General features: G+C 44.9%; 1 protein-coding gene across 1 annotated transcript; it reads right to left on the bottom strand.

Moving 5' to 3' along the window:
* Positions 1-9,255: 9,255 nt before the first annotated feature.
* LOC125551109 (coiled-coil domain-containing protein SCD2-like) lies at positions 9,256-17,775 on the bottom strand. The gene is made up of 16 exons (XM_048714268.1): positions 16,627-17,775; positions 15,552-15,687; positions 14,100-14,178; positions 13,882-13,923; positions 13,712-13,774; positions 13,308-13,357; positions 13,157-13,184; positions 12,790-12,864; positions 12,603-12,713; positions 12,446-12,506; positions 11,861-12,087; positions 11,705-11,774; positions 11,489-11,530; positions 11,273-11,313; positions 10,138-10,264; positions 9,256-9,682 (listed from the first exon to the last, which is right to left on the bottom strand). The coding sequence occupies exons 1-16, from the start codon at positions 17,681-17,683 to the stop codon at positions 9,561-9,563; spliced, it is 2,331 nt and encodes a 776-aa protein (XP_048570225.1). The 5' UTR covers positions 17,684-17,775; the 3' UTR covers positions 9,256-9,560.
* Positions 17,776-22,437: the final 4,662 nt, after the last annotated feature.

Below are 22,437 nucleotides of genomic sequence, written 5' to 3'. Positions count from 1 at the left end.
GTATGCTTTGTTAGCTATGACACTTTGATTTAGCTTACTTTGCTAGGATACCAGAACTAGCACTCTACGAGCGAAATAATTTATTTATTTCGCACCATTGTCAAATTATTACTTTGTATTCCTGAAAATTTAATATAACTGAATGTGGTGAAATGCAGTGAAAATATTGTTGATTTTGATTTAAAAATGGTTAAATTGGAAGAAAGCATTTCCGCTACATTCATCAGCAATACTGCACCATATACTATAGAACCTTGGGCCACTAAATCAGCTGTTTCCGATGGATCTTCTTGGACTCAACAGTATCAATCTACTTCCCACGCATGTGGTTTATTTTATTCTTTAGCTCAATGGAAAACCATGGTAAGTTCTGTTTTACCTTTAGGGTGTTGTCAAAATGATTTCAATGAGACCAATTAAGTGACTAGCCTATGGAAAAAGGATGATCTGTTGTTAAAATAAAATAAAAACAGATAATTGAGTAATAAATTTTGTTTTTCTAAAGCAGCTAGCCTAGAATGTTCATTCGTGAAAGATAATACCGTTTGAAGAATTCGTGGGAACGCGGTGCGGGAGCTGCTCCGTCCCGAGGGACGCACGGCGGTGATCGGGCTAAACGCAGCGGACACATCATAGTGGGAGCCGGGGGAGTTGTTGTTGACCTGGTCTCGAGGCGGGCAGGTGAATTTGTTCTGTTCTTCAGCTCGAGAAATGCAACATCGACACCAAAAGTGTTTCACCTTTTGTGGCAGACTCAAAGTGTTTATTTTTCCATTACAATTCATAACACTCATATGATCAAGTGCTAAACATACAATGTTTATATGCATCACAGCAGGAACTGATGTATGCACTTCGATTGTTTTCGTGGTTAATTGCAGCTGGCATTCTTACTGTTGTAATTAATCCAGGTACAAGTGGAGCAGTGACCATATCAGCTTTGTGGCAGCGACCAGGCAACCAAGGAGGAGTGGAGTAGCACCTAGAAGCAGCAGCCAGACAGAGAAGATTCCTGTCGATGGCAATGAGCGAAGGCGATTAGCACGACTCGGTTCTGGTGTGCTATATCAGTTTAATTTGTTGGTGTGTTATCGACCATAGATTTTGGCAAAATATTATATACTCATCATTGCTACCGTTTTGGTGCAAGAGGAGATAGTTATAGATATGTTTGGTGCCATACATTTGCCATTCTTGATGTGTCTGCTGATTAATGAGGTGGTGTAGAAGGCATAGATGGCAATTATTGCAATGAGGCTACAACATTAAGACTAGACCAGGTTGTAGCATTGAATGAATGAAGTTTGACATGAGAGACTCTGTAGCAGTATTTGGCACAATAAAATATTTGCCCAAATAATCAACCCTCTGTGAGTAGATGTACTTCATTTTTTGGTTTTATCAGCAACCTCTTTGTTTTAGTGTATTTGCTAATGATTCCCTTTCTCGCAGGATCATTTTGTCAGTGCTGCATGTAAGAAGACAATTGAGGAGTGTTCGACGGTATTTTGTGCATTGCTACATAAAATAATAATTTTATTTTCAATGAGTTTTAATGCAGGTTATCTGTGCAAAGGTAAGTGGTTAATAATACAAAGGCAAAATGCTATTGCATGGCACATGCCCGCACGTACTTAAACAGGCACATGCATGAAATCATGGTGTAACTACTACATGTGCATGCACACACACATCCTAGCAGTGGGCATCTTTAGTCTAGACACGTAGCTTAGCTTAGACACATATAAATAGTTATGTATTTGAATACCGGCAAGCTCGCGTTACATATCCGAATACCCGTTTGTATGCATACATCATATAGGTATGTATTTGAGTATCTACGGCCGGTGAGCGCGCACGCATACTTCTCCGAATATCCGATATACATGTACTTCGTTTCCTTGTTTTGATATTTGGACAGGTACATGAAATATGGGCGTGTCTTCGATGGGTGCAATCTAACACATACGTGACTGGAATCAGATGATAGGGTCACGTGAGCAGCCTATGTACGTATATTTGGCAAGCCATCAAAAATTGGAAACGGATACAACCGACCACGGAACCACATAAAAAAAGGTACGCGCCAACTAACATGGTATATATGGGGTTGATCATTTCCTTTTATATGTACAGACTTGGACGTCAAGACAAACAATAGAAGGAAATATTAGGACGGTGCAACCCTACCCGTCCAACACCGCAGCCTATATAAGCTAGCCAACCAAGGCACCAGAAGAGAGGAGGAGCTAGCTAGCATAGCTGGTGCAACAACAAACGCAGCCGAGGAGATGGCCCGGCCGTGACCGCGCGTTCGTAGGCAACAGATGTGATGAGCCCAGAAACGCCGGCCACAACGGCGGCCTGCCCATGGCGAGGATGCAGGCGCCCGAGGAGATGATGAAACGGGAGCTGATCAAGCCCCATTGACTAACTTTATTTGTTATTGTGCATTTCATCTATCAGGTGCCGCACATCCATCCATCAAGCAGCAGCAAAGCTACACACACGTCCCTGGCCAGAAACTCACGCACGCACCGTGCAGGGACGTGCCTGTTGGCGGCGTCAAACCCAAGTGCAAAGGAGGACGTGCTCACAGCGGCGTGGTGGCCGGTAGGCCACCGGCCACGGCGTGCTAGAGGATGCGTAGAGGACGCCGCTGACAGCAGGTGCACTATGACATGGAGGTGAGCTCGGATGCATGCATGTGCAACAACCCTCTTGGTACGTACAGTCTTTTTCTTACCAGGTTCCATGGAGGAGGAGGAGACACGCCCGTGGCGGCGTCGCCAAATTGGAACTCAATCACGAAGGAGGACGCGCCTGCGATGGCCGCGTAGGCCCTGTCTTGCAGCGACGAGCATGCCGCGGAGATGACAAGGCGCACATAAGGAGGAGGCACAGGAGGAAGCAGAAGACGCGTCGTGGCGGCAACATCGAGAACATCAGGAAAGCCCCGCCCATGGCGGCGGCACGCTCGTCGGGCAACATGCACACGGCCTAGCGCTGTCCGGTGGCGGCAGTGCATGCGCCAAGAAGGATCCGCGGAGGCTAGATACGTGCATCTATATCTTTTTTTGTATGCAGGAGCCACAAACACATCTCAACCTGAGGAGGTAGCAGCGATAGAGAGCATGCACCGGCTGGGTTGAAGTCGAGGTCGCCATGTACCCATGCGCCCACATACAACGTTTTGACCATAGACGACGCGCCCATGGCAGTGGCGCGCTCACCAGGCATCAAGCATGCTTCTTGGCTCTGTCCGGTGGTGGTTGTAACGAGGCGGAGCATGCGAGAAGGAAAACACGGATGAACCCACGCGGCCGCAACATCACCTCACGCATCCATCAGGCCGGCTGGTATAAGTGCAAGGAACCCCGGCGGCAGCAACATGAACATGAAGCTCACGTTCCCCTACGGTGAGATGATTGTCTAATTTTTCTTTCTTCTGTTTCTCCCTCACATCCAGCATGCATGCACTATACACGGAGAGTACGGAGAGTACGTACCCGATCCCGCCGTCGTCAGAGGCGATTTCACCGTACCAGGAGTCTACACCGACACCGTCAGACTTTGTCTATGTCAAGCTCTTCGTCTTCAAGCGTCGTGTTCTTGGTTGAAGATGACCCAGGAGCAGCCGGAGCTCGCCAACGACGCAGCCCAACCACTAGCCCTGGTGCTCCTACGGCGGCCTACCCGGCCCCGACGAACAGGTCGCGACGCACAGATCATGGCGAACAGGTCTCGATGAACAGGTCCATGATGTTCCAATCACGGTGTACAGACTCCGATGCACCGGTCCTCGGCGAACAGGTCACTGGTGCACAGGTCCATGGTGTCCCGAACAGGTCTCGCGCCTTGCTTCCCAGAGGAGACGACATGGCGGAGCCGGAGCTCGCGGCGACGTAGCCCGAGACAAGTCCATGACGAACAGGTCTCTCCAGTGCACATGTCCATGGCGTTACAATCACGGTGGACAGGTCCATGGCGCCCCGGACAGGTCTCGCGCCTTGCTTCTTGGAGGGGACGATGTGGCGGAACCGGTGCTCACGACGATGCAGCCCGAGACCGGTCCCACCTATGAAAGTGCACCCACTATCGCGAACAGGTCCTTGGCGTACAGGTCTCGGCGTGCTACTTGTCTCGGTAAACCACCGAATACGGCGTTTAGCCGAGACGAGGCGCCCACAATGGCGGACAGGTCCTCTATGTATAGGACTCGATGTATAGGTCCATGGCGCCCCTGGCGTATGGGTCCCCTTTCGGTGTAGCACCCACCCAAGGCAATGAAACCTCTACAACATCTCTTCACGAGTTCGCCGGGTGGCGCCCTTGACAAAATGGACTGCCATAGACTTGGCGTTCAATCAAGTGAGACACACCTATCACGGCGCATAGGTCATTGGTGAACAGCTTCCGGCGTACAGGTCTATGGCGTCGCCGGTATACAGGTCCCCTTTCTATGGCCATGTGAGGTGGCATCCTTTTCCTTGGCGGACCGCCGTAAACTCGGCGTCCAACCGAGACGAGGTGCCAACCACACCGGCATTGCAGATATGAGCGAGCGTTGGTTTTACATCGACGCTGGTCTCCACAAAAGATTACTCCCGTGAGGCAACCCCTTGCATACCCGACGAAGCCGCTACATCGTCAAGAAGTCCAAGTTGAGCAGGACCCATGCAACTTCAACACCAACTACATCGACGCTGTCAAGACCGACGAGGCGCGACGGCGAGGGCGAACATGGCCAGCACAAAGCCATGTTTTGAGTGACACGTGTACCGACGAGGACACGAGCTTTGCCGCCGCCCACACCATACACTCACACCATCATCATCATGCATGGAGAATGCGAAGCGAAGACGACAAAGACGACCACACGGCTTAATCGGAGGTATCTCGCGGAGCAACCCGCGGGAGTAATTAACCGGGAGCTTTTTGAGGCCCCGGGAACCAGGAGACCGCACATCGCCATAGTCAGGCAGGCCGCGCTAGTAGGCCACAGAGCGCAACCATATTTTATGGGATCTTGTAATTTTGTTCATCCAAAGAGATAAATAAAATACTTGTTTCCCGTATCACTTTTCTTTGTGTACTACGGTACACTGGCACGCCCGCATTTTTCTTTTCCCCGGCGCATGAGAGAAATCCATACTCCTTCTCTTCCCTTCTTCCGGAGTGCATATAAGATTTTTCTCGTGTCAAACAAGGAGACCTTTTGTCATTGTAACCGGTTCTAACGAGGTTACACGGTGCTACAATTGTTTTTTCTGTGATTGTTGATGTAAAACTGCTCGATATTTTTACTAGCAAGAGAAGACACGAGGATGATAGCGAATCATCGAGTAATAACCAAATCAGTGAGATTTATGAACCTGCCTCATTATGGTTGTGCGGTGACGTCCATGATGACGGGCCTCTCATGCGACATTGAGTTCCACCTTGTTAAGGGGGCATGGATCGATTGATTCATAGTTGGGCCTCTCCTTCTTATCATAATATTCATAACTGAAACAAACTGAATGTAGTTGTGAATCTGTTGTTGCTTTTGGTAGAGGAATATTAGGCAACGTAGTGGCTCAGGCCGGCTAGGTGCGAAGCTGGAGGAGTGAGTGGGGTAAGTCGACGGGTGGAAGAGCGTCTTCACAAGCAGCAACTCCACCATCACATTTTCCATCGATGTCAAGGGAGTCAGGTAATAAACTCGCCTTCTTATTATTACCCTCCTCTTGTTTTGGATAATCATAGTTTTTCTTTGTCAACAGAAACAAACTTGTTCATAGTTTTCTTGTGTTTTTTCTTCGATGTGACTCTTTGCCTGACATGTTGATGTTATCCCATATTGGATTTCACATAAGGAATGTCCATCCCTGAAGCACAACCTCGCGTACATGGTTAAGTGGACCAGACCAAGTCCGGAAGAAGATTGAAAATTTCAAACGTGAGAATGACAACTACAGGAAGACTATAAGACTTTATATCGATTCTTCTTGTATAATCGCTAGAACGCCTAGGGCCAACTTTATAATGATTTTTTTTCTAGACAGGAGCGCCAAGCGGTTGAGTCATTAATCGCTATGGACGTGAATAGCTGACAAGGGCCACCTTGGTCAGAATCGCTCGATAAACCAGTTCTTCTAAAAAGACAAGCAAATCCTGCCAGCAAAATCATATTACAAATAGACAGGACACCGGGCATCCAAACCACACAAGCAAGTAAATGATCGAGATAGAGGTTTGAATGATTGAGCCATACAATATGGGAATACATGCTACATGCTAAACAAGTTAGACGGATCAAAGTAATGATGGTCAATAAAGACGGAAAAATCATGGCAGGCAACAGACGAGTGACCGAGTATAATGAACTTTCTATAGTCATGGATTAGTCATGTGTTAAACAAGTTCTGTTCATGGATTAGTTATTATCAAGCCTGCTGTTCTTTCTATAGTCATGTGCTATTTTTTCAATTGAACACAAGGAAGTTCCTATAGATTTTCATGGTTGATGCAAAATAGCTGAGCCTGGTTGTTTTATTCATACATATTCAGGATTGTTAGAGTATAGAATTTGTCGGTTTATGTTGTGGAGAGAGCAGTAGTGTTGTTCATCTTCTGGTTTTGATATAATTACTAACATTTATTCACTTCATAGATTAATGGATTAGTGCATGCTAACAAAACCTGTACTGTCAAAGCATTGTTCTAATGTCTCTTAAAATATATTTTTTCATAGAGGGTCGTTCTGACAAGTGTGGTACCATGCTGATCCAATAAAAGACCGGCGAAGACAAGATCAAGTTCCGCCACTTCTGCTTTGAAGAGACTGCTACCAAGCTGTACCTCAGCCTCAAGGACAAGAATGACTCCAGTTTGGGGTTCAACATGCTGCTCGCAAACCCTAATATAATATTTGAGTCTCACCATGTTACTTCCATTATAAAATGTGGCTTCGTGATGGCAGTATTGCCAACATTGACCTCATCGAGTCCATCAAGATTAATAAGCCTGGGATCAAGGATGCAGGTCCTCATCACATTCAGGCACATATATCCTCGTATGCAGTCTGATATATTCAATGGTAGATCCACCAGGTATACCATCAAGGTTAAGATCAACATGAATAACTCCATTTGGGAAAACAATAAAAGGGAAGGGATCCACTCGCCTCAAGAAGAACGACGACCACAATGAGGTATATATGCTCATACCTGTTTATTATTACATTTACACTTCTTGTTTATGTATAATTACCGTAAAACTATCTGGACCAATTTAGTCTTGTTTTGACAGGATGAATGATAGCAAGAGTAGCTTAGGACCAGTCATTTATTTACATAGCTTTTTTGTTACAGAAGCACAATAGCTAAGAATTACAGCCCTTTCTTGTACTGTGGACAAAGGTTCGACAGAAAAATAGCATAGAACCAAAGAAAGATTAGAATTAACTCACTCTTAATGCAACTATTTTCATGAAAAACAATACTACCATTGAACCGAAGGAGCCAGGTGCGGGTGTCGTTCCGAGATATATCCAGTAGCCCCACAGTCGAAGAAGCTGAAGCGGGCGGTATTGTGACCGTGCATAACAACACTCTAGGGCTAATAACTTCAGGTTCAGTGGGAGGGAAACAATTGTGTAGAATGCCCTATCGTTTGATGTGATATATGCCCAAGAGATTAGGAGTCCTTGATTGTTATATGTGCCAATTCTTAAAGAAAGCAAGGAGTGAAGTAGAAGCTTCACCATTTGAGCACCAAGGACGTATCATTGACTACAATGTTCATCGGGTTGCTTAGAAGAGATATGAGCAAAAGTATGATCATTTGTAAATATTATTTTCAAGTAAGATGAGCAGCAGTACCAAGATAGAAACAATGTTAAAGTATCTTTAGATTTTATTTCATTTTTTTGATAGAGCTGGCATTTATTTGGATATGATTTTCCATGGTGGGGAGAGATGGCGATGGCGCGGGGTGAGTAGGTTGGGGGAATGAGATATGAGTGTGAGCAGTGTGTTGTGGGGTGAGAGAGTGAATCGCCTTTTTTAGATAAGAAGAAAAGGAGTTGTTGATTGCTTTTTTAAGGGAAAAGCCACTGTTTGTTTTGAAAGAAATGTCACACATTTTTTATATAGTGAATAATACCACGTATCCTAATAAGTCATTTCTATGGAATAATTACAAACAAGTGATTCAAAGGTGAGCCATTATCAAAATTGGATGTGACCCACTCTAATAGAAGGCACGATGCCACACACTTCGACTAAAAATGTCACATGTTGTTATCTAGCAGCTGACCGATGAATATATCTTTACTTTTTCGGGTCAGAGTTTAAAACTGATGGCTTCGGCTGATGCTTTGATGGATTGGACTGAGACCTTGTCGAGTTTTACACAATCAGAAGAGGTGCATACAAATAATTGTTATTTTTTGTATATATTTTGCACATGATAACACAAAAGGTATATTTCTACATATATGTTTATTATTGTAGGGGATGAGAGAGATAAAGATGGATTATGTCGACGTTTAAAAACATCGACAAGGGTCCCCATGCGATGTCATTGAAAGGCCCAAAAATATCATCAAGTTTTATACACCAACATGAAATAAAATTAAAGGCCCGTGGCAACGCACGGGCATTGTACTAGTAGTAGTTAGTACTCCTCCTGTCCCATAATATAATGCACATTGGTTTTTGTGAGAGTCAAACTCACAAATTTTGACTAAGTTTGTTTTTTTATCTATTTCAACAATACAAAATAATATTATATGAAAATATATTTCATGATAATCTAATGATATTGATTTGATATTCCAGATGCTGATAATTTTTCTATAAACTTGATCAAAATTCACTAAGTTTGACTTTAAAAATATCTAACACACACTATGTTATGAGACGGAAGGAATAGTATTGTTTTGTCTAATTACAACACACTAGTATTAACTATCACACATGCATATATTTTCAACTTTATAATGCGTTACACCAAAATTTAAGCTTTGCTAAAAAAATTAAATTTAAGCATAACAGCCAAAAGATAATGTTGATTGATCCAACTTCCAGAACAAATTAAAAGAGCATCACATCGCCAAAACACGGCATGAACCAATTAAAATTCCAGCCGAAAGTATGTCGCATAGACCTCCCAAACTGTCGCAGGCTAGTCACATGATTGAAGAGTTAGCTTACTGCTAGGTCGGCAGATTGAACATAAACAGCAAAAAGGCTCTTGATTCACACAAAATTGATAGCAGCTGGGATGGTTATATAGACAGTGACTACTTCAGCTATCTGTTAGGCTCATGGAAAGTACATCACTATGTATAATGAATGATTTTATCCTTTCAAGCCGCTTTCATAACACTGTTGGATGCAGGTTATGTACAAAAATGAAATAAAATCAAAGAACTGTTCTGGAGGTGGAACTCGGAAGTCCAAACCAAAACCAGAAATATCTTTACAATGTCCTGCGGTTTCGGTATAGTAAAGAGGTCTCACTCAGCTGAATGGGAGCGATTCATGGTCGTCGCCTATTGAGGACCGAGTCTCCTAGGTCAGATCATCTTCAGGATCGGACAATTCACCTTCGGCAACATTCACCTCCTGGCGGGAGAATTCCCACAGCAGTTGTTCGATTCCCAGCTTCCTCAATTCATGTATCCCTTGCTCAACTGTAACAAAATTGTGTTTCATGAGTGGGAAAAAACAGAATGCGATGGGGAGAATTATATGGGGTTGAAGTTAGCGTTATGGCTGGGCTGGCAATTGGAATTGATTGCCAGATCCCAAAATTAGCAATTTCAATGTAACGTTTAGAACCTCATAAATGGTTAACCTTCTAGATGAAGACAGTTCAATTTTAAGAGAAGGGTAGGTTTGTTATCCTAAAGGTTCATGCCGCTGCTACTCTGCATCCCAACCTTGTTGCGAGCCAACTTTGGGTTATGATTTTACGATAATGGGATGTGCACCGTAAATTATGTGTGGCTTGATTATGCAAAGTCATGTTTTCACATTTGATCCAGGTTGGAACAGCATAATTAGTGCCAGTTTGCATGTTTTGTTAGGAAATGGAACCAAACAAAATTAGCTTAAGTGGGCAATGTACAAGCAGTCAAGTGCATACCATCTACAGCATCATGTGAAGTTGGTTGCTGCCCATGTCGATCAACCCACATCTGCAGTCGCTCCTCTGCGATATCCTCTTCCACATTATGGGTTTTAGCCCTTCTCCAGAAATACATGAGCCAAGCCTGAGTAATACCAAAGTGAAGGGTCACTTTTACAAGCAAAATAACAACATAGATAGAGAACAAAAAAAGAGGAAGCCCAAGAATCCCATTGGCATGTGAGACTGGACAAACTTGTCATTCTCACAAGCAATGGAAACTTTCCAGCAGCAATATTTCCTATATGACGTACAAATTAAAGGAAGATTCCTTAGCTAATATATCTCATAATTTACACTATAAGCAAGTACTGCTTATATGCAACTTTGTACTAAATCAGCGACACTTATTTGGGGACGGAAGGAGTACATTATAAGAATATCAAAACACCACAAACACGACCGAGGACCAATTGTCTAATCAACAGCCTAAAGAAACATTCTGCTACCACAAAGAATCTTGCTTCTCTCCCGATGTTTCTCTCATTTACTTCTCTCCACAACTAAACCACAATATTGAGATGTACACACAACCCCTAAACCAGTTAAATGCAACAACGCTTAGATACAACACCTAAGAGACAATGCATTAGGGCGGTTGTCTCTAAAAATATACATCACCACCTAGGATGACGAGTTAAGAAATAATGCATTGTGAGTGCCCTAACTACAGTGTCACATCATCTACGTGCTGACTTGGCAGTGCATGACACTTGCTATGATGCCTGCACTGCGAGAGTCCTAGCTTCCCAACTTTTTATCAAAATACTTCCCCTCTTATACTTCCAGTGCAATTCTAGTCATAATGCTGGTACTTTTCCCTTCTTCAGTGTCATAAAAAATAGCTAATTAATTCTTCTTGTGCTTGCAGGCCTTGCTTTGGGTAGGAAAAAGAGGTCATTTAATGCCCTTGTGAGGAAAGAGGGATGGGCAATAGGGGCATTCACTCACATTCTTAATTCTTGTGCCCAACTCTAAAAAGGGCATCTATTTCGAAATGGTGAGCATATCTTTTATAGAGGGAAGAACACACTTATTTTTCACTGGATTATGAAATACATCATATATTTATGAAGAATACATCAAGAGCTACCTGCTTGAACAACACGTCTTCCTCTTCCTCCTTGCTTAGGTCTGCAGAACCAGAAAATCAAGTTACACACTGATAAGAAATTTGCAAAATTCCCATACCGCAAAAGGATAGCATAGCATCGTGCAACAGGTAACTAAAGCTGAAAGAACAGCATTCTCATGGAGATGTAGCTAACTATACGTAGATGGCAGAAAATAAGGATAAAGATGATTGTACCAAATGCCTCAGTGAATTTTTCATCACCGGATGATTTAATATCTGCAAATAAACATAAGTGTTAGCCTCTCTGATGTGCAAGGAAGTAATATGAAATAATGATAACAGTTTAGAATGAATCCCCAGTATAGTTTTTTTGCAAAATGTATTCTTAATATTTTTAGTTTTTTACATAGTTAATAACAAATGGGAAAATCCACGGAAACAAAAACAGACCTGGATCTGATAGCTCTGCAACATTTGGACGATGATGTTGGGCAAGAGCAATAAGAACAGCATCCTCAACCTTTGAATAATAAGAAACAAACAGTGTCAGAATTCAGAACAGCCAACATAAGTGGAAGATCAGATTTCGATCAAAAACATAAGCACCTTTAAGAAGGCAAGTTCTTTAAGTCCCTTATCAACAGCAAGCATTGCTTCTATGTTGCCTTCTCCTGCTGTGACAGTCAAATCATGAACAAGCATGTCTGTTTCTTCCAAATCATTACTACCTCCATCCTTAGCTCTCAGTCCAGCTGATGTCACATACTCGAGGGGAAGAGGAGCAAACGAAGACCAGTATTCATATTTTGACATAGAGATGTCTGGATAGATGCCTGAAATCAATTGGAACTTGCAGAAATCAACTGGCAAGTTAAAAGTGGGGAGTGAAGTTACTGTTTTCTAATGGGAGTCTTGAAACATACTCCCTCCGTTCCAAAATAGATGACCCAACTTTGTATTAAAGTTAATACAAAGTTGAATCATCTATTTTGGAACAGAGGGAGTAAGAAATAGAGCATAATTGTGTGAATACAACAAGGACTGGTATTATAGAATCGGTAATATTTTGAGTCCATGTATGCCATGTGACCAGCATTAAGTCTTTAGGAATTAATTGCATAAAGAAAAGCCCTCTGTGTGAATCTTAGTCCTTGTTCAGCAATATTTCGTAAGGCCCCAGCAAGGAATTACCATATTGGACAGCCAAGCCCCAGTAACGGGCAAGCCAACATCTCTTCATAACAACTTCTTCCTACAAACATCATGCATTTTAAATTAGCATTTCCAGAAGACGATGGACCTCTCTGTTCAGGTTGCATCTTTGGATTAAAAGGGAAAGGAAACTAACCATTTCTTCTTTGCTTAAGATCATCCTCTGTGTCATTGTGCGTAAGGCTTTTGTTTCAGATTCAGCCTCGTTGAGTTTCCGCTCAGCAACTGCAGCCTTTTCACTTGCAGACTAGACGAAAGAATAGCAATTTATCAGAGATGATTCAACCAATACTGTTTTTGTTACCATAGGTTAGTACTTTTACCTGGAGCTGTTGTTGAAGAGTGGTGATTTCCTCGCTTTTATCATTTTTGGATATAAGCGCTTTCCTTATTTCTTGCTGTTTTTATTTCAGAAAAACAGATATACCAATATCATTTTCACGCATAACATCCAGGAGCCAAAGATTGGCAATATGACTAACAAAAGGAATGCATTTCTATGACCTAAGTGTATGCGGGTACATGTACATTCTTTTCAGAAAAAATGTACATGTACATAAGCGAAAACAAATCCTGGGGGCACCATTCATCACAGTTGGAGTATCGACAGCAATTTTATTTGGAAAAATTGTAGAAAAAATAGACAATGTTATCAAGAAAATATCTAACTAATCAAAACAAAGATTGTACCTCCTTCCTCACTAGCATCTCCTCCCTCCTGCATTCAAATCGGAAATCGTCAAAAAAAGTGGTAGGCAAGCCAACATGCAAGAGGACGCAAGTTTTGAAAAGGAGAGAAAACCCCCTGGCATAAGAGGACCAAAATTATATGCATGGTTACCTTTTCATAAGTTTAACTTCCATAGATAATCCATCACCAAGATTAGCAACCTGAACATATTAACAAATTGTGTGATGGATAATATAAAATGTGATGGTCATAACTACATTATCTACTTGAATTGGTCACAGTACTTCTGCTTGACTCCTGGTGATACAAAGCGAAATAACCAAGCTATGTGACCAAAAAGAAAGCTTGAACCAGATGAAACTAAATCAAGACAGGATAACGACTGATGCTTCCATATCACTTCAGGTTAAAAGTGAGAAACGCTGCCCTTTTCGTATTAGCCATTTATTCACCCGCAAAAAAAGTATTAGCCATTTATAATTATATATGTAAAGAAGTAGCAAATGTCATCTTGGTAATTCCATGGTACATCAAAGAATTACTACATGGCTTACCTGTTTCTCAAGCTCCCTTGTCCGAGCTTCAGATTGTCTAAATTTCTCTTCTGCTAGTCCAAGCTAAATTTGAAAAAACAGGAGTATTATCACTAGTGCCACACATAAGACACTTACCCTTTACTTTATTTTCATCGAATTGTTCACAACATGCAAGAATTACAACGCACCTTTTCCAAAAGATTCACATTCTCATCTTTGAGCATCTCAACCTGAAAAGCAACCGTAATCAGATGACCTCATTCGAATTAAGGTACTTCATTATTCTTGATGAACACATCATATTGTATAACTAATAGCTCTGCTGTTCTAAAAAAACTAATAGCTCTGCAAAAAAGCATCCAATCGCATAAAGTATGAGGTGAAAACAACAAAACTGAGGACAAACCTCTTCTGTTAGTGTTGAACTGTCATGTGAATCTCTTGATCGACCGGACTGCGCGAAAGTAGGATCTGGATAGATTGTCCTACAAAATATTTCAGTAAAATTATTAGGTTTGATCTGAACAATCTGCTGCAAATTTACATGTAAATATCTTGACAAAGATTAGTTAGGAATGGATGATCTTGCAGAAGTAGTGAAAGTTACTCCGACAATATCAGCAATCATAAGTGTATTTTGGGTGAGCACTGTTGTGTAAACGTTTTAAGTCAATAAGAAGATGCCGGGGGTGTGATGATTAGATCAAGAGTAATGATTAGAGCAATATAATGTCAATGCACACAGTGTGCTCATGCTGAACAAAGCAATACGTAAACAGGAATTTTGCTAGCCAATTAGGAATAGACAAGATGGTGGCATCAGATTATACTTTGTAAATAGTAACATTATACTCTCTACGTGCAAGGTAAGGGAATAAACATTTATTAGCATAAAAAAAGAAATTGTAAACTCTTTTCAAATTTTATTTTATTGTAAACTACAGATAAATATAGCTCCTTTGTTTTCTCCTGTGCAAAACCCATTTGTACAACACGCCACAGTCACATTTTTAAAACTAGAAATAACTGGACCTTCCTGCATGCCTTATAAGTCAAAATTGTTCTTATTCGTATCAACCAGGAAGCCTGTGCAGTTTAAGTTCTATGCAGCATAGAGAAAGTGTCTGATTCACTTACATTTTGGGAATGCCGTTCAATTTGTTTTTTATTAAGGGCCTCTTTGATTCGTAGGATTTTGAAAACGCAGGAATATGAAAAGATTGGAGTGGCATGCCCACTTGAATCTTATAGGATTAGCCATGAGTGTTTGATGGCACAGGAAAAACAAAGGAATTGTAAAAAGAGGCTGGAGTGGATGTTAGATTTCCTATAAAATGTAGTACAAAAGATTCCATAGGCAAAATTCCTATGGGATTCAATCCTATGAATCAAAGGACCAGCATAGGAAAAAATCCTAAGGATTTCAATCCTCCAGTAATCCTATAAAATTCCTTTGAATCAAAGAGCCCTTAAGGAGCCAAAAGAAAATCAGTTTTCTACAAGTGATTTTTCATCTTACTACTTGGTGCTAGAACTGCCTACCACGGTACCACCACCTTGGTCATACATGTGTGCCATACATCACACACACAAAATTTTCATAAATCATTTGAAATCACCATGAATCACATGGATGATATTGCTTTTCTTTTTCGATAACTAACTAAAACCAAGAGTGTCAATTCTGGATTTGGTTACCAGGCACCAACTTGCACATTATAACAGAAAATGCATTAGGCAAGTTGCACCCATGTTTTCAGAGGTAATATTGGTTTGTTTCAGAAAAACAGAAGTGGTGTTGGCAGTACAGCACTACAATTCAAGCAAAACAAATTATCTCAGAAGCATATTCAGTTACCTTCTTTCTCTAGGTGTCCCATTGGGCACCTCCACAGCTTGTAGAGGCCTCACATTAGCCCCAACAGGTGGTACAAAACTTGACCTTCCTGTTGATTGTGCGCGATTTGCTACACCAGAGTCCACACCGTTCCGACCTAACTAGGTAAACGAGGACAAATATAATAAGCCGGCCAATTCATAGAACTGAAAACTGAAATTCTGAAAAGCACATCATCCTTCAATTATTATAATCAGGTTATCATGCACATGCATCAATAGTTCAGTACTTAAAGACAATCAAAAGTCAAATCAAGTTTTCCATCCGTTTACTTTTTTACCATTCAGCATGAAGCACAACAAGCTTAAATTCTACCAAAAAGAAACATCAAATGCAGCACCACCATGAAAACAACCTACCAACTACAGTTCCTGTTATTGACAAACAAAAACATTACAATTCTGCCGATTTTTACATCAACATCGATGAATTTCAGATCTTCAGGGGAGATTTCTCAGCCTTCAGACCAGCTCCAACTCTGACCATTCTTGGTCCTCTCCACATCGCTCTGGCTGATTTGGTATAATCTGTTGTTCACCCACGATCAATGCCCGCCGATCATGAAGCGGCTGTGGACTTCTACGTGCACTTCCAAGCTCAAGGGATTTGCTTGCCTCCTAATTAATGACAGGCTGAACACTAGGGACATTATGGAAATGAAAAACTGACAAGTTTCTGATAGCAACAGGTGTGTTCTCCACTCAGGCAACATGGTTGAAACTCGTGATCTTCTCCTTGGTTCGTGCCCTTTCGGACAATCTTGCTGGGGTAGGATGGATCTTCAAATGGGTGGTGGCAGCAACTTCAACCAGGAGAGATTTTCAGACAAAATGAGCTCTACCACTTAAACCCCTGATGCAGTTTGTATGCTTTGTCAACTAAATGCCCCCCTTACCTGCTAGCACTGCTATGGAAGAAATTTGCCTCGGTTTATAAAAGAAATTATGTTTAGCCTAGTTTGAGCAAATTAGTTCACAGTAAATTCCAAGAAATTGGTGCGATTGAAACAAAGGAAGGGTATCATCGTTGACATTACTTATGGCCGGTGAGTTGCTCCTGCTACGGCCTCCGGTGAGTATTGACTCCAGCGGCTTTGGCAACGCCACCGGCTCCTCGCCTCCATCCTCACTCCCTCGGCTGCTACCCCACCCGACACTCTCCACATCGGCCTCCAGCTCGGGCTCGGCAACAATAGCATTCACAACGGCCTCCCCACTGCCCTCCCGCCTCGATCGCCGGCTTGGTGGTCTGACAGCCAACACCTCCACGGCCGGCTCAGCAACAATAGGATTCACAGCGTCGTCCCCGCTGCCATCCCGCCTCGATCGTCGGCTTGGTGGTCTGGCAGCCAACGCCTCCACCGCCGGCTCAGTAACAATAGGATTCACCACGGCATCCCGACTGCCCTCCCGCCTCGATCCTCGGCTTGATGGTCTCGCGGCCATCGCCTCCGCCTCCGGTGCCGCTTCCACGCGCCTATCCGCGCTCGAACTCCGCGCTCCGCGCGACAGCTGCTGCAGTGGTGTCTCCTCCTCCACGGCCGACGCGACGTCTGGCTGCGCCTCGACGACCCTCCCAGGAGGCGCGCTGAGACGGCCGCTCTCCCTCCGCGGGTCTCTCATCCGCACCGGCGCCTCCGACTCTTCCTCCCGGCCGCGAGTGCTTGCAGGTCGCGCCCCTCGAGCGTCCCCGGTGCCGCGACGCGAGCGCGCGTCGTCCGCGTAGCCCATGTCCTCCCCGCCGCGTACCCCCCGAGCGTTGCCGACGTCCTCGGTCACGCTTCCCTCGCGCCGCAATCGCGTGGGGACGTCGTCCCTCGCGCCGGGGTCATGAGGTCCGCCGCGCCTCCGCGAGGGAGAGTCAGACGACGGGGCCGCAGGAGGCGTCGCGTTGCGGCGGTAGCGCTGGAGGTTGGGGAGCGGAGCTTCGATGATCATGCTGAACTCGCCCGCCGCGCCCGCGTGGGCCATCATGACCTCCTCCATGCGCAACATGGCCTCCCGCGCCGCAGCCGCGCGCCGGGGATCCGACGCCGCGGCGGCGGGTCGTGGCCTCCGGGCGGGGCCGACGCCGCTGGCCCGGCCTGCGTCCATTTCTGTAGCTTTGACTTTTGTTTGACTCGTTCTCCTCTCTCTCTCTCTCTCTCTCTCTCTCTCTGCCCTCAGAGCCTCGCGTTTGGGTCGGAAAGAGAGGGCAGGTTGGAAATTTGGCGTTGACGGACGGGAAGGCTGGCGGCGGCGTGACACGCGAGCGCAGTGGGCGTGCGACTCGAGCAAAAGGAAGGAGCGACCAGGTCAGCTCGGGTGCGGAGGCCCATTGGGGGACGCGCGATGAGGCCTGGTCCAGACGCTCGGGCCATGCTGGCCTTGTGCGCATATGGCACAGCGGCAGCGGCCGGATGGATTTTTTTTTTGAAAGGACCAATGAAAGAATTCTGATGCGTTCAGCCAGCAGGAAATCAATCCACCGAATGAAAAAGAGAGCACCTATGGCGACTGAATATTTTTGGAAGTCTCAGCTTATTCTAAGTGGACCGTTGTGTTATTGTCACTCCTACCACTGGCGAAGCTACAACAAGGCCAGGGCCCGTCCAGCCCATGGCCGAAACATTGAAGAGTATATGTAAAATAGTGCTTTTTGAGAAATAAATATTTGTTTCCCTTTAGCTTGGCCCACTCAACCATATTTGGTAGCTTCACTATTTTCTTGTACCTTCAAGACATAATTTCTTCTCCCCATGACCCTTCCTCTCCCCGTACGGACTGCTATCCCCCTATCTTGCCTCATGTGTGGTCTTGTCCGAGCTCTCGCCGGCAATGGCCATGTTATCATCATCTTGAGCTCGTGTGGTGTCTAATCCAAGAGAAAATCAAAATGAACAGCCCCCATCTGTACCAACGAAACCTCGTCCTCGCCTACATTGGTCATGCCATCTCCGTTGTCGATGAAGTTCTGGGTTGACCTTGTCGTGGATGCCACAACCATTAGCGTCGCCCTATCTCAGCCTTGAGACTTTGTGTTGTTGCTTCCATGCGGAATCGGCCGATCTAAACCTTATTTTCAGGCAACTGTGGAGTCTTGTGCGCCCAATCATTTGGAATTTTTCGTGAGGTCTTACATAATGCTAATAATTCTAGGGAATCAAGTACACAATTCTAAGGAATCCGGTACCTCAGGGAATGCTAAACATATAAATAATCCCGTGGACGAAAATCTCCTAGGACTCATCCAAAACAAATGAGCAGTAATAGTAAAGATATCTTTGTAATGATAAAGATAATCTTTATTTTGAAAGCAATGGTTTAAATAGTTGAGAAAATGATTTCTTTCTTCCTCAGTTACAAGGACGCATCCTTCTCTTATTTTGTGGCGTGTCATGTACCGTGAGAATGCGATCCACCGGACCACATGGATGAACTTGTGGAGAGCTTTTTCTTCGTGATGGCCGGCCGATCGATGCCGATTTTCCCATTAAACAAAGCCAAAAAGGTCAGAGTGAATAAGGGCACGCATTAATGAGCCGCGTTGACCGTGCATGGATTGCGTGGCATCGACCAGACCGCCTCGGGATTCCCGTGTGATTCACTTTTGGGTTCCCTAAGCTACTGCTAAGCTCTGACTATTTTACTGGTATACCGCGTAGATCAAGCAGATTAGCAGAGCATAATTTTCGCTGGCAGAAATGCAACTGTTCATAGTACTACTCTCGAGCATTTCTTTCTTTCTAATAGCTTTCTACGTAGAAATTAAGCCGCATATGTCTGGGCTAATCAAATTTCCGGAGCAAACACACACGGTTCGAGTGATCGAAACTTCCTCCGAGCAGAACTCAACCAGAGAAAGCTTGCGCCTCTATATCGCCTCCCTGATTTCTCTGCAGCGAAGGGATTTCTGGGAGTGTTCCGCTATGTCTTACTATTTCCGCCTAATTAACCTCTTGCCAAAGATTAAAACTGAAACGCGGGCAGCGCTGGAAAGGAAATGTTAGCAAGTACTAATTAGCAGTAAATACATACCTTGGGCAACGCCATCCCGAAGAACTTGTCCTTGACGCCGCCGGCGCTCTTTGCAACGTACCCGTGCAAGGGGCTCCGGCCGCCGCCGAAACGCCCGTTGGTGCTGCCGTCGTCGTCTCCGTACCCGTTCTCGTCGGAGTCGGAGTCTGCGGCGGCGACTCGCGCGCCTGGGCGCGACATGACATGCGCCAGCGCCGCCGCGGCGCGCGCCTTGGACCGCGCCGCCAGAGGGTGTACCGGTGACGACGTGGCTGGACCCAGGGGGTGTGCCGGGGACGCCGGGGCGGAGTACATCCCCGCTGGCGAGCGTCGCCGGCCGTATGTTGGGCTCCCTGCCCGCCGCCAGTCCATGGCTTAAGTCGACTCACCGTAGAGTAATGCCCTTTGTGTGTACTACGAGAGAGGGGGATATTAGGGAGCACTATCCCTACTCAAGAATGAGAAAGATGGTAAGACTGTATGAGAAGGTAGCGTCGGATCAGGAAAGTATAAATGTCAGGCCCAGGCCCATGGGCCTACAGTGACTCAAGAAGACAGAGGCATGGCCAAGTGAGCCCACTTAGGGCATGTACAATGGTTAATAAGACAACCTTATCTTAAGTCTTACATGTAATTTAGAGATGAAAAAAGAGTATGTCTACAATGGATTATATCTTAACCTTATCTTTAATAACTAGCAATTCCTTAAAACATGGTGAGACAAATTGTGCTAAGAGATTATCTCTTGTTTTATCTTAAATAAGAGAAGACAAACCTTTTCTTATGAGTTCTCTCTCCTCCACCTCATCATTTATCCTACGTGGCACTCCTAAGATAGCATCATTGTACATGCCCTTACTACTAGAAAAATGGTTCCCCTCTCGTTAGGGTTTAACTCCTCTCGGCGGCGGCGATTGTTTTCGCCCCCACGTAGAGATCGATCTCTCCCCCTCCCCTACCTCTATCGCCGGCGTCGCTCGGGGCCCTCGGGGCTCCGCTTCCTGGCGGTGGAACAGGGATCGCTGGGATCTTACCGCCCGCGGTTTCATCAACTCTCGGGCGAGAGAACTATGGCTGACGCTGCTTCTGGATCGGGCGGTCTCACGTCTGACCTGGAGGCGATGATGGAGGAACTTGGACTCAAGGAAGCCGATCTCCAAGATGTGGTGATCGAAGATGAGGAATTACCGGCGGAGGCGCCCCGCTGGATGGCGATAGCTAGGGTTCATACGGATCGAACCTATAGCCAGTACTGGTTCTTCAGGAACATGAGGGCGGCTTGGGACCTGGCCAAGGATGCGAAAATCAGGCCGCTCGAGGACAATCTATACACGCTGCAGTTTGCATGCCTGGGAGACTGGGAACGTGTGATGCAGGATGGGCCGTGGTCTTTCAAGGGCAGGGCTGTGGTTTTGGAACCATATGACAGCTACACAAAACCTTCGTCGATTGATCTAACCAAGATAGAGATATGGATCCAGATCCACGACTTTCCTGATGGTTTCTTCTCAAAAATCAAGGCTCTGTCTTCAACAGTGGGCGAATTCATATACGCCGGACCAATGTCCCAGGATTTCGAAGGGAATTTTGCTAGAGTTCGGGTTAAGATAGATGTTACTAAACCTCTGAAGAATGCAGTTTATTTGGTGGTGAAGAAGAAGGATACAATGCAGAGAGAGATATTCAGGGTGAAGTATGAACGACTCCCTGACTGGTGTGCGGTGTGTGGTTATCTCGGACACCTTTACAAAGAGTGCGGAGATGGAGTCCATGCCCCAAAGGACCTATTTTTCAAGGATTTAAAAGCCTCTTGGTTCAAGGGACCAGGTAGAGGGCCAGGTGAAGGAAGAGGAGAGAATGAGGGTTCGGGATCTCGGGGTGGAAGAGGCAATGGCCGATCTGGCAGAGGCTGAGGTCGTGGATCCACACCAACATCAGCAAAAGCACGGGAGACTGACGAGTACAAGCGTGACTAGGACATCTCCATGGAGGACAGAGAAAGAAATAGAAAGAGAGGAGCCGCGCTGACGATCTCAGACTCGTCATCTGTGAAGTCGGCTGTCCCAGAAACAACAACACAGCAACTGCTGCTACCGCCGCCTGAATTCCAGCTAGCCCATCAGGGAAGCAGGAACCGAAGAGGAATAAAACCGGCGTGATGACCAATGACAAAAACAATGGGAGGACCAATGGTCTGAACAAAAACCTTGATGCGCGTTCTGGCAGGCCCCCACAGGGGTTGCGCCAAGCGCAATGAGCCTATTATGTTGGAACTGCCGCGGGGCTGGCAAACCCGCGACAGTCCAAGAGCTTCGTGGTCTGACGAAGCAGTATGCCCCCTCTGTACTTTGCATTCTTGAAACTCAGATAGAGGGTACGAGAGTTGAAAATATGGTTGGCTCGCTAGGTTTTAACAAAAGCTTTGCAGTTAGTAGTTCGGGTAGAAGTGGCGGTCTTGGAATCTTTTGGAACGATGAAATAAAGCTTGAAATTGTTGGTTATTCGAAGTATCACATTGATGTTGTTATTGATGATATGGTGGAATTTAAAACAAGGGTTACTTTTTTTTATGGTGAAGCCCAAGTGAACGAGAGGTATAAAACTTGGGACACACTCCGAGGAATAGTTGGTTCTAATGACGTACCATGGCTAGTTGTGGGGGATTTCAACAAAGTCTTGCATGACCATGAGCATGACGGAGTGGGTAGCCGCAGCCAGGCCCAGATGGATGCTTTCAGGGATGCGCTTGACACTTGCGGTCTCACGGATATAGGATATGTGGGGGCTGATTGGACGTTTGAGAAAAAAGTTGCAGGTGGCACATTCACTAGAGTCAGGCTCGACAGAGGGGT

This window comes from Triticum urartu, chromosome 4 (assembly GCF_003073215.2).
Source record: "Triticum urartu cultivar G1812 chromosome 4, Tu2.1, whole genome shotgun sequence".
NCBI lineage: Eukaryota > Viridiplantae > Streptophyta > Magnoliopsida > Poales > Poaceae > Triticum > Triticum urartu.
This window is presented reverse-complemented; position numbering and strand designations above follow the sequence as displayed.

Bases quoted from the DNA above. Each gene is read 5' to 3' on its own strand.
- LOC125551109 (XM_048714268.1), bottom strand. From the start codon at position 17,683: ATGGACGCAGGCCGGGCCAGCGGCGTCGGCCCCGCCCGGAGGCCACGA. The intron at 13,924-14,099 runs GTTTGTCCTCAG...GTTGCTTTTCAG, and splicing joins GTTCAACACTAACAGAAGAG to GTTGAGATGCTCAAAGATGA. The intron at 12,865-13,156 runs GTACAATCTTTG...AAATAAAAACAG, and splicing joins AGATGCTAGTGAGGAAGGAG to CAAGAAATAAGGAAAGCGCT.